General features: G+C 37.6%; 1 protein-coding gene across 1 annotated transcript in view; it reads left to right on the top strand.

Moving 5' to 3' along the window:
• Positions 1-16,887, top strand: part of ZNF638 (zinc finger protein 638) — a 136,198-nt gene that overhangs the window by 92,394 nt on the left and 26,917 nt on the right. The window contains exons 11-16 of the mRNA XM_040458308.1: positions 7,282-7,332; positions 10,058-10,129; positions 11,815-11,901; positions 12,159-12,227; positions 12,604-12,644; positions 15,476-15,607. Of these exons, the coding sequence (XP_040314242.1) occupies positions 7,282-7,332; positions 10,058-10,129; positions 11,815-11,901; positions 12,159-12,227; positions 12,604-12,644; positions 15,476-15,607 (452 nt within the window). The remainder of the gene's footprint in view (positions 1-7,281; positions 7,333-10,057; positions 10,130-11,814; positions 11,902-12,158; positions 12,228-12,603; positions 12,645-15,475; positions 15,608-16,887) is intronic.

The following is a 16,887-nucleotide window of genomic DNA, read 5'->3' as shown; positions in this document are numbered from 1 at the left end:
TGAATACAGCCCCACACGGGGCTTGAACCCACGAATCATGAGATCATGATCTGAGCTGAAGTCAGACGCCTAACCAACTGAGCCACCCAGGCGTGAATATTATATGGAACTTCTATATTGTATTCCTGAAACTAATACAACACTTGATGTTAACTACATTGGAATTAAAATTAAAAAAAAAAAAAGAGTGACTTTCAATCCTTTATTTCCCCAATAAAAGCACTCGATTCAAATAGTTCCCACATCGGAGTTCCACAAACCTTTAAGGAAGCAGTAAATCTAGTTTGATTTCAGCTATCCTGTGGCATTCAGAGGAAAGGAAAACTATCTTTAAAACTGGAGACGGAGAGAAGGGAAACAAGAAAAAGCAGGCTAATATGGACATCAGTGCTGACAGAGACACTATATGCCTATCAGAAGGGTTAGACAAAATTGTAACACAAAATGCTATTAAGGATGTAGAGAAAGTTGTAAGTTGCTATTGGGAATTTAAAATGGTACAGAAAAGAGTATTGCAGTTGTTTTTAAGTTAATGAATTTAAGTAATCTCTGTACTCAACATGGGGATTGTACTCATGACCCCAAGACCAAGAGCCGCACTCCCTGCTGACTGAACCAGTTAGGTACCCAAGTATTGCAGGTTCTTAACAAAACTAAACATATGCTTACGATAGCACCCAGTGGTTATGCTCTTTGGGCATTTATACCACATGGATGAATTACATTTACAAAAGACCTCTTCACACAAAACCCTGTGCGTGAATATTTTTAGCATCTTTTAAAAAAAATTTTTTTTAATGTTTATTTATTTTTGAGAGAGAGTGAGAGAGCGTGAGCAGGGGAGGGGCAATGAGAGAGGGAGACACAGAATCCAAAGTAGGCTCCAGGCTCCAAGCTGTCAGCACAGAGCCAGATGCGGGGCTGAAACTCATAAACTGCATTTAATTAACATACAGTGCAATATTGGTTTTAGGAGTAGAATTCAGCGATTTATCACTTACCATACAACACCCAGTACTTCTCACAACAGGTGCGCTCCTTAGTATCCATCACCCTTCTAGCCCATCTACCCACCATGCTCCATCACCCCTTAATTTGCTCTCTAGCATTTAGAGTCTCTTGTGGCTTGTTTCCCTCTCTTCTCTTTTTGACCCCCTTCCCATATGTTCATCTGTTTTGATTCTTAAATTCCACATATGAATGAAATTATATGTTATTTGTCTTTCTCTGATTCTAGCTCCATCCAGGTCATTGCAAATGGCAAGATTTCATTCTTTTTGATGGCTATTATTCCAGTGTGTGTGTACATACGTGTACACACACACGCCACATCTTTATCTTTTCATCAGTGGATGGACATTTGTGCTCTCTTCATAGTTTGGGTTTGTTGATAATGCTGCTATAAATGTTGGGGTGCATGTGCTCCTTTGAATCTGTATTTTTGTATCCTTTGGGTAAATACCTAATAGTAAAATTGCTGGGTCATAGGGTAGTTCTATTTTTAGTTTCTTGAGGAACCTCCATACTGTTCTCCAGAGTGGCTGCACCAGTTTGCATTCCCACCAACTGTGTAAAAGGGTTCCCCTTTCTCCACATCTTTGCCAACATTTGTTTCTTGTGTTGTTACTTTTAGCCATTCTGACAGGTGTGAGGTGGTATCTCATTGTTAGGTTTTGATTTGTGTTTTCGCTGGTGATGAGTGACGTTGAGCATCTTTTCCTGTGTCTATTAGCCATCTGGATGTCTTCTCTGGGAAAGTGTCTATTCTAATGTCTTCTGCCCATTTCTTAACTGTGTATTGCTTTTTGAGTGTCGAGTTTATAAGTTCTTTATAGATTTTGGATACTAACCCTTTATCAGATAGGTCATTTGTAATATCTTCTCCCATTCCGTAGGCTGCCTTTTAGTTTTGATTGTTTCCTTCCCTGTGCAGAAGCCTTTTATCTTGATGAAGTCCCAGTAGTTCATGTTTGCTTTTGTTTCCCTTGCCTTCGGCAATATGACTCGTAAGAATTTGGCCAAGTTCAAAGAGGTTGCTACCTGTTTTCTCCTCTAGGATTTTGATGGTTCTCTGTCTCACAGGTCTTTCATCCATTTTGAATTTATTTTTGTGTATGGTATAAGAAAGTGGTCCAGTTTCATTCCTCTGCACGTTGCTGTCCATTTTTTCCAACACCATTTGTTGAAGAGACTGGATTTTGTTTTGTTTTGTTTTTAATTTTTTAATGTTTATTTTTTTGAGAGAGATGAAAGAGAGACAGACTGTGATCAGGGGAGGGGCAGAGAGAGAGGGAGACACAGAATCTGAAGCAGGCTCCAGGCTCTGAGCTGTCAGTACAGAGCCTGATGTGGGGCTTGAACTCAAGAACCGTGAGATCAAGAGCTGAGCCTAAGTCAGACGTTTAACCGACTGAGCCACCCAGGTGCCCCTGAGACTTTTTTTTCCCACTGGATATTCTTCCTGGCTTTGTCAAAAATGAGTTAACCATATAGTTGTGCGTCCATTTCTGGGTTTTCTATTCTGTTACATTGATCTGTGTTTGTTTGTGTGCAAGTGCCATACTGTCTTGATGATTACAGCTTGATAATATAGCTTGAAATCTGGAATCATGATGCTTCCAGTTTTGTTTCTCTTTTGCAGAATTGCTTTGGCTATTTGGGGTCTTTTGTGGTTCCATACAAATTTTAGGATTGTTTGTTCTAGCTCTGCAAAAAATACTGGTGGTATTGTATAGGGATTGCAATAAATGTGTAGATTGTTTTCCGTAGTATAGACATTTTAACAATGTTTGTTCTTCCAGTCCATGAGCATGCATGGAATGCTTTTCCATTTCTTTGTGTCCCCTTCAGTTTCTCTCATAAGTATTCTATAGTTTTCAAAGTATAGATCTTTTACCTCTTTAGTTAGGTTTATTACTAAGTATCTTGCTATTTTTGGTACAGTTGCAAATGGGGTCGATTCCTTGATTGCTTTTCCTGTTGCTTCGTTATTGGTGTATGGAAACACAACAGATTTCTGCACATTGATTTTGTATCTTGCAACTTTGCTGAGTTCATGTATTATTTCTAGCAATTTTTGGTGGAGTCTTTCAGGTTTTCTAGAGTATCATGTCAGCTGCAAATAGTGAAAGTTTGACTTCTTCCTTGTGGGTTTGGATGCCTTTTATTTCTTTTGGTTGTCTTGATTGCTGAGGCTAAAACTTCAGTACTATGTTAAATAGCAGTGGTGAGCATGGACATCCTTGTCTTGTTCCTGACTGTAGGGGAAAGTTTCTCAGTTTTTCTCCATTGAGGATGACATTACTTGTGGATCTTTGTATATGGCCTTTATGATGTTGAGGTATGTTTCATCTGTCCCTATTTTGTTGAGGGTTTTAGTCAAGAATGGAAGCTGAATTTCGTCAGAAGCATCTTTATTTGTAATAGCCAAAAACTGGAAATAAGTCAAAAGTCCTTCAGTGGGTGAATGGTTAAATTGTGAGGTATCTGTAGCATGGAATACTACTCAGCAATAAGAAGGAACAAACTATTGATACGTGCAGCACTCGGATGGATTGCAGGGGAATTACACTGAATGATGAAAAAAATGGGTCTCATAGAGAATAGATTTGCAGTTGTCAGATTGAGGAGTGAGGCAGGTGGCTATTTCTATAAGTGGGTGGTAAGAAAGATCCTTGTGATGGAGCTTTCTGTATCCTAACTCTTGGTCACAGTAATCTACATGTATATGACAGAATTTCATAGCACTAAATACACATTAATGAATGTGTAGAACTGGGAAAATGTTGGTAATTGTATTAATGTCCGTTTACTGTTTGTGATTTGGCATATAGTTATGCCAGATATTACCATCAGGGGAAACTGGGTGAAGGGTGTATGGGATCTTTCTGTATTATTTCTTACAACTGCTTGTGAATTTACAGTTGTCTTCAAATAAAAAGTTAAATGTTTTTTTTAATTTCTTTTTTTAATGTTTTATTTATTTTTGAGAGAGAGAGAGAGAGAGTTCTAGCAGGGGAGGGGCAGAGAAAGGGAGACACAGAATCTGAAGCAGGCTCCAGGCCCCAGGCTGTCAGCACAGAGCCCAACGTGGGGCTCGAACCCACAAACCATGAAATCATGGCCTGAGCCAAAGTCAGATGCTTAACCGACTGAGCCACCCAGGCGCCCCTCAAAATTAAATGTTTTTAAATGGTGTGATAAAGCTATCATAATAAATTAAAACTACAGAACAATTTCATTTAAGAGTATTGATGAAAATTTTAAATAAAATTTTAGCATATAGAGGCTGTGAGCACATTAAGTGAATAATATGCTATGCCCAAGAAGGTACCGCATCAGAAATTTAAAAGTGTTTCAAAATTAAGAGATCTGTTAAAATAGCTCACCAAATTAAATAGAGAAAGATAAATGCTGAGATCGATATTGGTAGAATTCAACATCCACTCCTAAGCATCAAAAAACAAAAAAATTTTGGGGCTCCTGGGTGGCTGTCGGTTAAGCATCCGACTTGGGCTCAGGTCACGATCTCACTGTCCGTGAGTTCGAGCCCCGCGTCGGGCTCTGTGCTGACTGCTCAGAACCTGGAGCCTGTTTCAGATTCTGTGTCTCCCTCTCTCTGACCCTCCCCGTTCATGCTCTGTCTCTCCCTGTCTCAAAAATAAATAAAACGTTTAAAAAACAAACAAACAAACAAAAAAAAATCTTAAAGTAGGCAACTGCTTTCTTAATATGATAGTGTTTTGTGTGTATATACTTTTGCTCATATTCATATAAACATACACATACATCAAGTCAAAAGGCAGCATATGTTTAATAGTGAGGCTAGTAGAAATATCTCCATTAAGGGAACAAAGGAAGGGATACTTATCATCAGTTCTATCAGTTAACATAAATATTGTTTTAACCCTAATAGTCACTAGCCAGTGCAAAGTCAAGAGGCGTAAAAATTTGAGAGTATGTTACAACATTATTATTTGCAAATATGCATGTATTACGGAAAACCTAAGAGAGTCTACTGAAATGCTGTTAAATCTAAAAAGCAAAAAATAAAAAGGGGGCATCTGGGTGGCTCAGTTAGTGAAGTGTCCAACTCTTGATTTTGGCTCTAGTCATGATCTCCTGGTTCTCAAGATCGAGCCTGATGTGGGCTGTGAGCTGAGCATGGAGTTGGCTTGGGATTCTCTCCCTCTCTTTCTGCCTCTCCTCTGCTCATGCTCTGTCTCTCACTAATTAGCCACCTTATTAATATAAGGTTTCAATTGTTTTATTATGTAGAAAGAATAACCACTTACATGTAATCTAATAAAACGTTCCATTTACAATAATAAAAAGTACAAAAGATACAAAAGGAAAATTTTAAAATACCACTGAATGGCATAAAATAATGATTAAGTGAGAAAACCGTTTATTCTTTGATAGAAAGCCTTTCAGCATTATAAGGTGCCTGTTTTCTTATATTAGAACATAAATGTTATGGGGCGCCTGGATGGCTCAGTCTGTTGAGTGTCCTACTTTTGATTTCTGCTCAGGTCATGATCCCATGATTCGTGGGTTTGAGCCCTACATTGGACTCTATGCTGACAGTGTGGAGCCTGCTTGAGATTCTCTGTCTCCCTGGCCCTCCCCCACTTGTGCTCTCTCCCCCTCTCAAAACAAATAAACCTAAAAGAAAATAAATGTTACGAACCCAGTAAAAACGCCAGTAAGATTTTTTTAAATTCAAGTATAGGTGTCACACAACCATTAAGATTTTTATTTTCTTTTAAAGTTTACTATGTTGTTGGGGGGGAGAGGGGAGGGGAGAGAGAATACCAAGCAGGCTCTGTGCTCTCTGTGCTCTCAGTGCTCCCAGCGCTCCCAGCCTGATGCTGGTCTTGATCTCACAAATGTGAGATCACGACCTGAGCCGAAATTGAGTTGGATGCTTAACTGAGTGATCCAGGTGCGCCCAGCCATTAAGATTTTTAAACCTGATGAACTAATTGTTTATATATAAATAATACAGAGTGGACGAGAAAATTCTGCAAAGGAAGAGTGATTAGGACAGACTAGCACTAATGTATTAATATATATTACAAAGGAAAGAAAAACTGAAAAGAAAATCATTGTTAAAAGTTACAGATAAAATACCTTACAAAGGTAAAGTTTCAAAATAGTTTCATGTAGTTGCACAAATAGACAAAAGGTCAGTAGTACAGAAAGAATCTGGAAATAGTCCCCAGATCAGATGGAGCATCAGTAAATCATTATGATAATATTTTTAATTAGCAAGGAATTATTCATTAGTTATTCATTAAGTTAACTAGCCACTTTGTAAAAGTAAAGTACTTTAATGGAAAATGTAGATGGATCAAAGATTTAGTGTGATACATAAGGTGGTAATTAAAATATTGAAAGAAAATGTGGAGTTTTTTTTGTTTTTTTTTTTTAATTTCAGAGTGAGGACTTCCTTCCCTATCAGGAAAACATTTGATTATGTAAAAAGTATTTTTCCCTAAGTATTTTGCATAACTTCTAAAAAATTGTTACCTGTATGATACAGATGAATTTTCTTCTTCTTTTTTTTAATGTTTATTTATTCATTTTTGAGAGAGAGAGAGCATGTGCTTGCGAGTATGAGCAGGAGAGGGGCAGAGAGAGCGGGAGACAGATGATCTGAAGCAGGTTCCATGCTGACAGCAGAGAGCCTGATGTCAGGGCCCAAACTCCTGAACCATGAGATTATGACCTGAGCTGAAGTCTGATGCTTAACCAATTGAGCCACCCAGGCGCCCCCAGATGAATTTTCTTAATATATAAAGATCTCTTAACAAATAATGAGAAAAACCTCAACAACCCAAAAGATAAGTTGGCGAATATTATGAATAGCAGATCACAGAGAAAAATATAGTGTTGAATTCAACATGTGAAAATTAACACAACTTGACTCCTATTTAAAAAAATAAAAATTAAACCATACCAGTTTCCATTTCAGTTTTGAGTGATTAATAACTTATCTACTATGTGTGGTAATGGAAGCTCCACTGTCATGGGCTTTTGATGGGAATATCAGTTGGTACAGACTTCATGGAGGGCAATTTAATATAGTTAAAATTGAAATCTTTGCCTTTTTTCTCATCACCTCCATATCTCACAATTTATCTATATAGTTCCACAAGTATACAAAGATGAGTATAAGGATGTTTCTTACAGTGTTTTTTCAGTCATTGCCAGGTTAGGTCTTTCCTAAATCTATGTGATATTATTTGTAATGTGTCTTTGATATATTTTTCTTACTAGCCAAAACTGGACAAGTTAAGACATCTGGAACCAAAGTAAATAAATCTTCAGGTATGTTTTTTACTAGAACTCTAGACATATTAGTTAACTTTAAATTACTTATCTTGGATTTCATATGACATAATATTTGCTGGGTGTATACTAATTTTTTAAAATTTATAGTCACCTAGAAATTCTGAGAAAGAGATTTAGTAGATATGCTCCTTCTTTGTACTAATTAGTAAAATAAGATAATTGGGAAACTTTCTCATGATGAATATTAGAGATAATTCCCCTCTTTTTTATTGAAGTCTTCTCTCTGGTTTACTTTCTTTTGTAAAATAACTCTGATAACAGCAAATTATGTTTTCAGTTTTTATGGACTATAGTGGGTTTTAATTATTTTTTTCTCTTCTATTATTATCCTCTCTAGTTCTCCTTTCTATTAAATGTTGGTTAGTTTAGGGTCATCTTTTTAAATGGATAGAGATCAGTGTATTAAATTATCTTCTCTATAATGGTAGAAAGGAAGCAGGTTACAGTTGGGAAATACCATTGTTAGTGGCAGAGCCAGAATTTTCATAGAATAGTTTCTTCAAAGCAATAATCTGAGTGGGTCAGGAAGCTGGAAGTCTTGTTTTAAGGATGCATTTATTTACTCAACAGTTCGATACTGCTTTGAGAGTGAGTTTATGGGAGTTTTGGTGGAGACTTGGGGGGAATGGGTGTTAAAGCTGCTTAGCCACTCCTTAACTGTTGGAAATTAATTCTACATTTTTTCTCCCTTAAGTTCTGATAACCCAGCCAGAAGTAATAAAGTGGATTGACCTGTTATAATATAGGGATAGTGAAAGAAATACGTAAGGGCTCTTTGGGGCTCAGTGTGTCAGAATTTGAGATTGACTAAGAAATGACTAGTTAGGTGATACTTTATAAGTATTGGTATTAATCTTTTTGAGCAATGGTTAGGGTCTGTATTTGGATATAAAGGGTGAATTTGTAAACTATTTCAGTTGATTTTTGTGCATATCTATAATTGTTTTATTTGTATGGTAACTTCTCAAAAGCACAATCATGTTCTCACAAGGGTTCTGTAAAGTAATCATCGCATTTGCCACCCTTGTTTATAAATGAGCAGATATGCACAGAAATTGATTCATGCCCTAAGACTTAACAGTTTTTTTAAGTTCATTTATTTATTTGGCGGGGACCAGAGAGAGAGAGAGAGGGAGGGAGGGAGGGAGGGAGGGAGAGAGAGAGAGAGAGAGAAAGAGAGAGAAAGAGAGAGAAAGAATTCTAAGCAGGCTCCACACAAGCAGCTGGAGCCTGCCACCGGCCTGAAACTCATGAAACACGAGATCATGACCTGAGCCAAAACGAAGAGTTGGACACTTATCCTGCTGAGCCACCCAGGCCCCCTAAGACTTCACAATTTAATTTGGAAGTCAACTTGATCTACTGACTTTTTGTTTATTTTTGACAGAGAGACAGAGCATGAGTAGGGGGGCGCAGAGAGAGAGGGAGACACAGAATCTGAAGCAGCATCTAGGCTCTGAGCTGTCAGCACAGAGCCCGACCTGCAGCTCGAACTCACAGACCGCGAGACATGACCTGAGCTGAAGTCGGATGCTCAACCGACTGAGCCACCCAGGCGCCCCATGACTTTTTTTTCTTTTCTAACGTTTATTTATTTTTGATAGAGACAGAACGTGAGCAGGGGAGGGACAGAGAGCAAGGGAGACAGAATCCAAAGCAGGGTCCAGGCTCTGAGCTATCAGCACAGAACCTGATACAGGGCTCGACTCATGAACTGTGAGATCATGACCTGAGCTGAAGTCAGATGCTTAACTGAGTGAACCATCCAGATGCCCCTTAATCTACTGACTTCTGATTCTGGGCTTTTTCCTCATAATGCAACCTTGGTAGTTAATGGATCCTAGTTTTCAGAGCTAAACCTCCTGTTGCTCTCTGAATGGAAAGGGATTTGTTCTCCGGTGATCTTTTCAGTGCTGCTTTGATGATCACAGTCTTTACACATCATCCTTGAAGAAAAGCAACAGTAATGTGTATGTATAAAAGGTCAGAATAATTTAAATAGTCCTGTTCACATAGAGCGCACTAGGTATGAGTTATAGCAATCTTAATGTAGCCTAGCCATGATTGTAGGTATTCTTCAATGCTTTTCAATCAACTGGAATCCAAGTAAGCTTGAGCTGGGAGACCCTAATTATAACTGCTTGTGGAACCATTAAAAGCATTATGGGATTTTTTTTTTTTTTTTAATATTTGTTTATTTTGTGAGAGAGAGTGGGTGCAAGGTTGGGGAGAGAGGAAGAGGCAGAGGGATAGAGAGAGAGAATGAATGAATTCCAAACAGACTTCCTGCTGTCAGAACAGACCCTGATGTGGGACTCTATCCCATGAACCTTGAGATTATGACCTAAGCTGAAACCAAGAGTCAGACACTTAACCAACTGAGCTACGCAGGCACTTGGGATTGTTTCTGTATCCTTGGCAGTTAGTTGATCCACACGTTGAGAGATTTATTTAACTTGCCTGAATGCTATTTTTAAGTACCTCACTGGAGAGATGAATTCTGATTTTATTGATTTTTTTTTTTTTTTTTCTCCTGAAGGAGTTAATCATCCTTGCTAGATTTAGAAAATGACCTGTGTTCCAAAGATGATACCATTATGGGTTTGGGATAAAATGTTCTGTCACTCATATTCTTTATGAAGTTCTTTGGGGATCGTTGATACCAATTAAATCAATTTTGACTATAACTTTTGTTATTTAGGGAAATCAGCTGGTTCTGTAAAATCTGTGGTAACAGTAGCTGCTAAAGGTAATAAAGCTTCAGTCAAAACAGGTAAGACTATTGGGAAGGAGAGGTTTTATTAAGTTCTTCTTGCCTTAGAGAATATAACAAACAATATCAAAAGCAAGCTTTATACTCCTATAATTTGTAGTATCTGATAACATCTTGAAAAGTTTAGTAGATACTTATTTAATATTTAAAACCTGACATGTAATGCGACTTTGAGTTTTTGGTATATTGATCTTGGCAGTGTGTGCCATTGCAGATACATTTTTGTGTAAGAAACTTTTTTTTTTTAAGTTTATTTGTCTATTTTGAGAGCGAGAGAGAGAGAGCGTGCGTGCAGACAGGAGGGGAAGAGAGGGGAGAGAGAGGGAATCCCAAGCAGTCTCTGCACCATCAGCACAGAGCCCAATGCAGGGCTTGAACCCACGCCTGATGCTCAACCGATTGAACCACCCAGGTGCCTCTGTATTGGAAGCATTTTTTTTTTTTAATTTTTTGTTTTTTAACGTTTATTTATTTTTGAGACAGAGAGAGACACAGCATGAACGGGGGAGGGGCAGAAGGAGAGGGAGACACAGAATCGGAAGCAGGCTCCAGGCTCTGAGCCATCAGCCCAGAGCCTGACGCGGGGCTCGAACTCGCGGACCGCGAGATCGTGACCTGAGCTGAAGTCGGAGGCTCAACCGACTGAGCCACCCAGGTGCCCCTATTGGAAGCATTTTTAACAGCTCTGTGATTACAGGTTGCTCTGTCACTTCCCCCTACAAATTGTTTAATCTTTATTTTCTCAAGTTTTTTTTTTTTTTTTAATTTTTTTTTTTTAACGTTTATTTATTTTTGAGACAGAGAGAGACAGAGCATGAACAGGGGAGGGGCAGAGAGAGAGGGAGACACAGAATCTGAAACAGGCTCCAGGCTCTGAGCTGTCTGCACAGAGCCCAACGCGGGGCTCGAACTCACGGACCGCGAGATCATGACCTGAGCCGAAGTCGGACGCTTAACCGACCAAGCTACCCAGGCGCCCCTATTTTCTCAAGTTTTTAGAGCTGTCACTTCATATTACCTTCCCTACCTTATATATTTTTCTGTTTGTTACTCCAGAAAAGATTTTTCTTACCCTGTAAAAAGAATGTGTTTCCTCCATAAAGAAAGGAATGTAACATGTTGAAACTAATATGACCTGTTTATTAATATATAGAATTATTTTATTTTATTTTAAAAAAGTGGTTTTTTATTTATTTTTGAGAGAGAGAGAGAGACAGTGTGAGTGGGCAAGGGGGGAGAGGGAGACACAGAATCCAAAGCAGGCTTCAGGTTCTGAGCTGTCAGCACAGAGAGATGTGGGGTCTCAAACTCATGAACTGCGAGATCATGTCCTGAGCTGAAGTTGGACACTTAACCGACTAAACTACCCAGGCACCCTATATAGACTAATGTTAAAGAACCTTTGTACAAATTACGAAATACGATTTTTTTAATGTGTGATCATGATGTGCTTCTACCACTGGGGGGATAAATCTGTGGCTCATTACTGACCATCAGTAAGAACTGTATCTCATTTTAAATTTGCTTTTAATCTTACTGGTAAACAGATATAAGTGGGAATAATAAATACATGGAAAAGAACTGCTTTTATAATGTTGGACTAAATTACTTCTATGTGTTAGTATGAAACATGCTAAGTGATTGAACAGGTCCCTAGAATAATAGTTCACTTCTACTTTTAAAAGCAAAATCTAGTGGAAAGAAGTCTCTAGAAGTCAAAAAGGCTGGCATTGTCAAAAACAAAGACACCAACAAACCTGTCATCGTACCAGGTAAGCTTGAAATGCTTTCTTTTAGTGCTTTCTTTACATCTTCTAGGTGTACGTTTAGAGTGTATTTTGAAATTATTGCTTTAAAATCTTGAAAGGGATTGTTTTGTTGTTTTTCAAAGAAAAACCTGTCTTAGCTCTGACCTAAATCAGGTCAGCCTAAGGAAACTTACATGACGATTTAAGCTCCTGTTTAGATTCATTAGTTTAATTATATTAGTATGCTTTTCTAGACTATTAAAGCAGACTATTTCATGCAGAAAACTCTGAAATAAAGACCAGTGTGGAAGTCAAAGCCACTGAAAATAGTGCTAAAGAAACGGTTTCAGGTAGGTCAATAAAAATTTTATTTTGTTCTCTTATGTTTAAAGATGGAAGATTAAATTTGGAGAAAATAGGGTATTTAATTTTGTGTCAGATATAGTTAATATATTTTTTTAAATACGAGGTTCATACCTAAGTGAAATTTAAAATATTGTGATTCAGATCTACACCCTGTCTCTTGATTATTCTGAAGTTTTGCTCTTGGAATAAAATGAAACATATTAATTTAAAAACCATTGTTCATTCTGTAGCTGCTTCCTTAAATTTTCTAGTATTTTGTCAGTTGTGTACACTTCCATGCAGTTACTATTTAATCCAATGTGGAAAAAGTGAGAGCTTGATAAAATATATCTGCATGAATTCTTTATTTTCTATCTTAAGAAGCTGCTGTGGAGGCCACAGAAAATGAACAAGTCAACAAGGTCAGTTTTTATATTTTACTTATTATTTAAAAGCTTAGGAAATTTTGACACAATATGTTTTTCTTATTGTAAACCCAGTAAAAAATGTACAGGATTTGGCATGGTGAAAAATCTATCATTTGTGACTTTTTAGATAGGGTTTGAGTTGCAAAATAAGTCATAAAAATTTAGGTGCAGGTTATTAATAAAGGTACATGTTTTTGAGGTTTACCTTTCACTGAGAAAAAAAAGTTAGGCCAAAATGGGCTTTTGAGTAGAAAAACCAGTGGTGTAATTAGAACCAGTAGAATTTTTTGAAGTCTGTTTTTTTAGAAGCAAATAGGAGATAAGTTAATATTTAGAATACCAGTTCTGTGTGTTTTCAGAATAGCGAGTGGAATTTGAGATTTTATTTGAGGGCATAAAGTTTGCTTTATTGTTTTCCTGTGGTTAACATTTGTCATTATGAATGTATTAAAATCCTGTTAATGTAGATTTTACTGGTTAAGGTCTTGAGATCATTCAGGTGCTAAGCATTAAGTTTATTTTTGACTGGTAGATTCATTCTTCAAGTAGTAACTAAGTAGTATGTATCTTACTGTTGTTTTAGGAAGTTTTTTTTTTTTTTTTCTTTTTTTGAGAGGGAACACAAGGTGGGGAGAGGGGCAGAGAGAGAAAGCATCCTAGGCAGAGCTGGACACAGGGCCCAATCCCACTACCCTGGGAAATCAAGAGTCAAGATGCTCAACCAACTGAGCCACACAGGCACCCATGTTTCAGGAAGGATATTTTAAAGCACAAATAGATTGACTTAAGGACTTCAAAAGGAACATTTATGAACACAATTGATGTGCTAGTTAAAAATCATTCTCATCTTACTTATAAAAAGTATAACTTCCTGACACCCCCCCTCCTTTTATTTTTCAAAAGAAAAGTTACAGATTGTCCAATTTACTATAGTATACCTTTGGGGATTTTCTCAACATTCACTAAAGGAAAAATTGGCATTGATGAGAGTCATTTGAAGAATAAAATAGATCCGAGAGACGAGAAGGCAGAAATGAAAGTATTTACTTTGTAATGGGAATTGGGCTATAGGGAAAGGTTCCTAAGAGACGAGATAAGCTTTTTAATATTGCCTAAAAGATCATTTTATTTGGCGAGATAAAAGGATATGCTCTGACTTGGAGGTTGGAGATGTTAGCAAAACATGGCACAGGAATGGCAGAGCATGGAGGTGTTGTCAGAGACAAACTGGTGTTTTAAAGTTGTATTTTTATTTTTGTTATTTTTTTTTAATGTTTATTTTTGAGGGAGAGAGCGTGAGCAGGGGGTGGCAGAGAGGGGGGAGGGCAGAGGATCCTAAGTGGGCTGTGCACTGAAGGCAACGAACCCAATGTGGGCTGTAACTGATGTGGGTTGGAACTCATGAACCCATGAGATCATGACCTGAGCCGAAGTCGGATGCTCAATCAACTGAGCCACCCAGGTGCCCCACTTGTATTTTTATTTTTTAATTATTTTTAGCTTTTTTTAAAGCTTTTGTTTACATATTTTTTTTTAATTTTTTTTTCAACGTTTTTTATTTATTTTTGGGACAGAGAGAGACAGAGCATGAACGGGGGAGGGGCAGAGAGAGAGGGAGACACAGAATCGGAAACAGGCTCCAGGCTCCGAGCCGTCAGCCCAGGGCCTGACGCGGGGCTCGAACTCACGGACCGCGAGATCGTGACCTGGCTGAAGTCGGACGCTTAACCGACTGCGCCACCCAGGCGCCCCTGTTTACATATTTTTTAAAGTTTATTTTGAGAGAGAGTGTGTATGAGCAGGGGTGGGGAAGGGAGAAAGAATCCCAAGCAGAGTTTGATACTCAGTGCGGAGCCCAATGTGGGGTGCAAACTCATGAACTCTGAGATCATGACCTCAGCCAAAACCAAGAGTCAGATGCTCAACCCACTGAGCCACTCAGGTGCCTCCCAAGATTTAATTTTTTTTAAATAGTTTTTTTTTTTTTAAATGTTTTTATTTATTTTTGAGAGAAAGAGAGACAGAGCATGAGCAGGGGAGGGGTAAAGAGAGGGGGACAGAGAATCTGAAGCAGGCTCCAGGCTCTGAGCTGTCGGCACAGAGTCCGACGCGGGGCTCGAACTCATGGACTGTGAGATCATGAGCTGAGCCGAAGTCGGACGCTTAACCAACTGAGCCACCCAGGTGCCCCCCAATATTTAATTTTTTTAAAGTAATCTCTATACCCAGTGTGGGGCTCAAACTTAACAACCCCAAGATCAAGAGTTGCATGCTCCACTGACTAAGCCAGCCAGGCTCCCCTTAAACTTGTATTTTTATTTATTTATTTATTTTTAAATTTTTTTTTAAACGTTTATTTATTTTTTTGGGACAGAGAGAGACAGAGCATGAACGGGGGAGGGGCAGAGAGAGAGGGAGACACAGAATCAGAAACAGGCTCCAGGCTCTGAGCCATCAGCCCAGAGCCCGACGCGGGGCTCGAACTCACGGACCGGGAGATCGTGACCTGGCTGAAGTCGGACGCTTAACCGACTGCGCCACCCAGGCGCCCCTAAACTTGTATTTTTAAACAGTGGTTGAAAAAGAGAACTAAAGGCTTTGACTCGATGACACATGGTATGAATGAAATTATGCTATGTACTTAAAGAGAGGAAATTTGCATTTTGTTTTGTTTTTGAGGTTCGGACCAGCCTTCTTAAATGATAAGATTTAGTATTAAATGCAGTCAGTTTAAATACCATAACAAATGATCTGCAGCATAAACTTAAGTAAATATAGAAGCAGTTAAAGAAATTTGAATGTCAACTCTTAAATTTGTTTTGAAGGAAACAGAGGAAATGTGTGTGGTACTTATTTCTAATTTGCCTAATAAAGGATATTCTATAGAAGAAGTTTACAACCTAGTAAAACCATTTGGTGGTTTAAAGGATATTTTGATTTTATCATCTCATAAAAAGGTAAGCGTTGATAATAGCTGTTCATGTTGTCTGAAGCACATTTTGAAAATAAGCTCACAAAATGAAAAGAAAAGGGTTTAAAGGCAGCACCTCAAAATAATTAAGCCATCTCAACCTAAGGGATTTTTAAAATATAAAACATATCCCGTATTTTAGTGTTATTGTAATCTGACATAGTTTTTATGATGGGGAGGATGGCTTAATAAATGTGTCAAAATTTTGCCTAAAATTTTAGTCTAAATAAAATATTTTATCTTCAATATGTTAATGTAGTTTTATAATGACTTACAAACTTGCATAGCACTTTTTTACTAGTATTCCTGGTATTTTATCAATTGTACTCAAATGGGAAGTAACCATTCTCAGACAAAAATGTCATCAATACTTAGAATAACCTAGGTTATATTTGTGTTTCACGTTTTCAGGAATTAGTACATACTACTTTTGTAATTTCAAAACAAAATGTATTGTTAATAACTTGTGGAATGTACTTTACAAGAGGTGAGATTTTAGGAAAGTTTAATGGAAACACCACTCAGGTGATTAGAAGTGGTGTTCTTACATTAGAAAGGAGTTTGTGATCACTAGAGATCTTTGGAAGGTTATATATGTTTGATGGTAGTTGGAGCCAGTTTGCTTAAGAAAACGGAAGAGGAGAGTGAATGCAAATTACATGCAATTTCACATTATATTAAAAGTAGATTATTTGAATGTCTGCACACCTTTATAAATTACTGAAAACCAGTGAATTCTGCACTTATAAACAGGTGAACTTTATAATGTATAAATTATATTTCAATAAAACTTTTTGTTTAGAAACAATAAAAGGAAGGAGAGTTTTTGTTTTGTTTTGTTTTGTTTTTTGAGAGAGAGTATGTGTGAGCGAGGGAGGGGAAGAGGGACAGGTAGAGAATTTTAAGCAGTCTCCACGCCCAACACAGAGCCCAGTGTGGGACTCGATCTCACATCCATGAGATCATGATCTGAGCTGAAATCAAGAGTCGGATGCTTAACTGATTGAGCCACCCAGGCGTCCCAGGAATGATTTTTTAATAAAAGAATTTTTTAATGTGAGTACATTAAAATCGGGGGAAATTGTGGGAATCTGGAAATGAATAATTCAGATTCACACTTTGCATCATATACCAGAGTATGAGTAGATACTTTAAAATCAAATACAGAAAATCTAGACTTTTATCTGCCCAATTTTGATTAGAGTTGACTAGAGTTATTAACTATTGGGAGATTTAATACTTTTCTAGATATTATGTAGAAAAATA

The sequence above is a fragment of the Herpailurus yagouaroundi genome, unplaced genomic scaffold, assembly GCF_014898765.1.
Source record: "Herpailurus yagouaroundi ecotype Mexico unplaced genomic scaffold, PumYag 221, whole genome shotgun sequence".
Lineage (NCBI taxonomy): Eukaryota > Metazoa > Chordata > Mammalia > Carnivora > Felidae > Herpailurus > Herpailurus yagouaroundi.
This window is presented reverse-complemented; position numbering and strand designations above follow the sequence as displayed.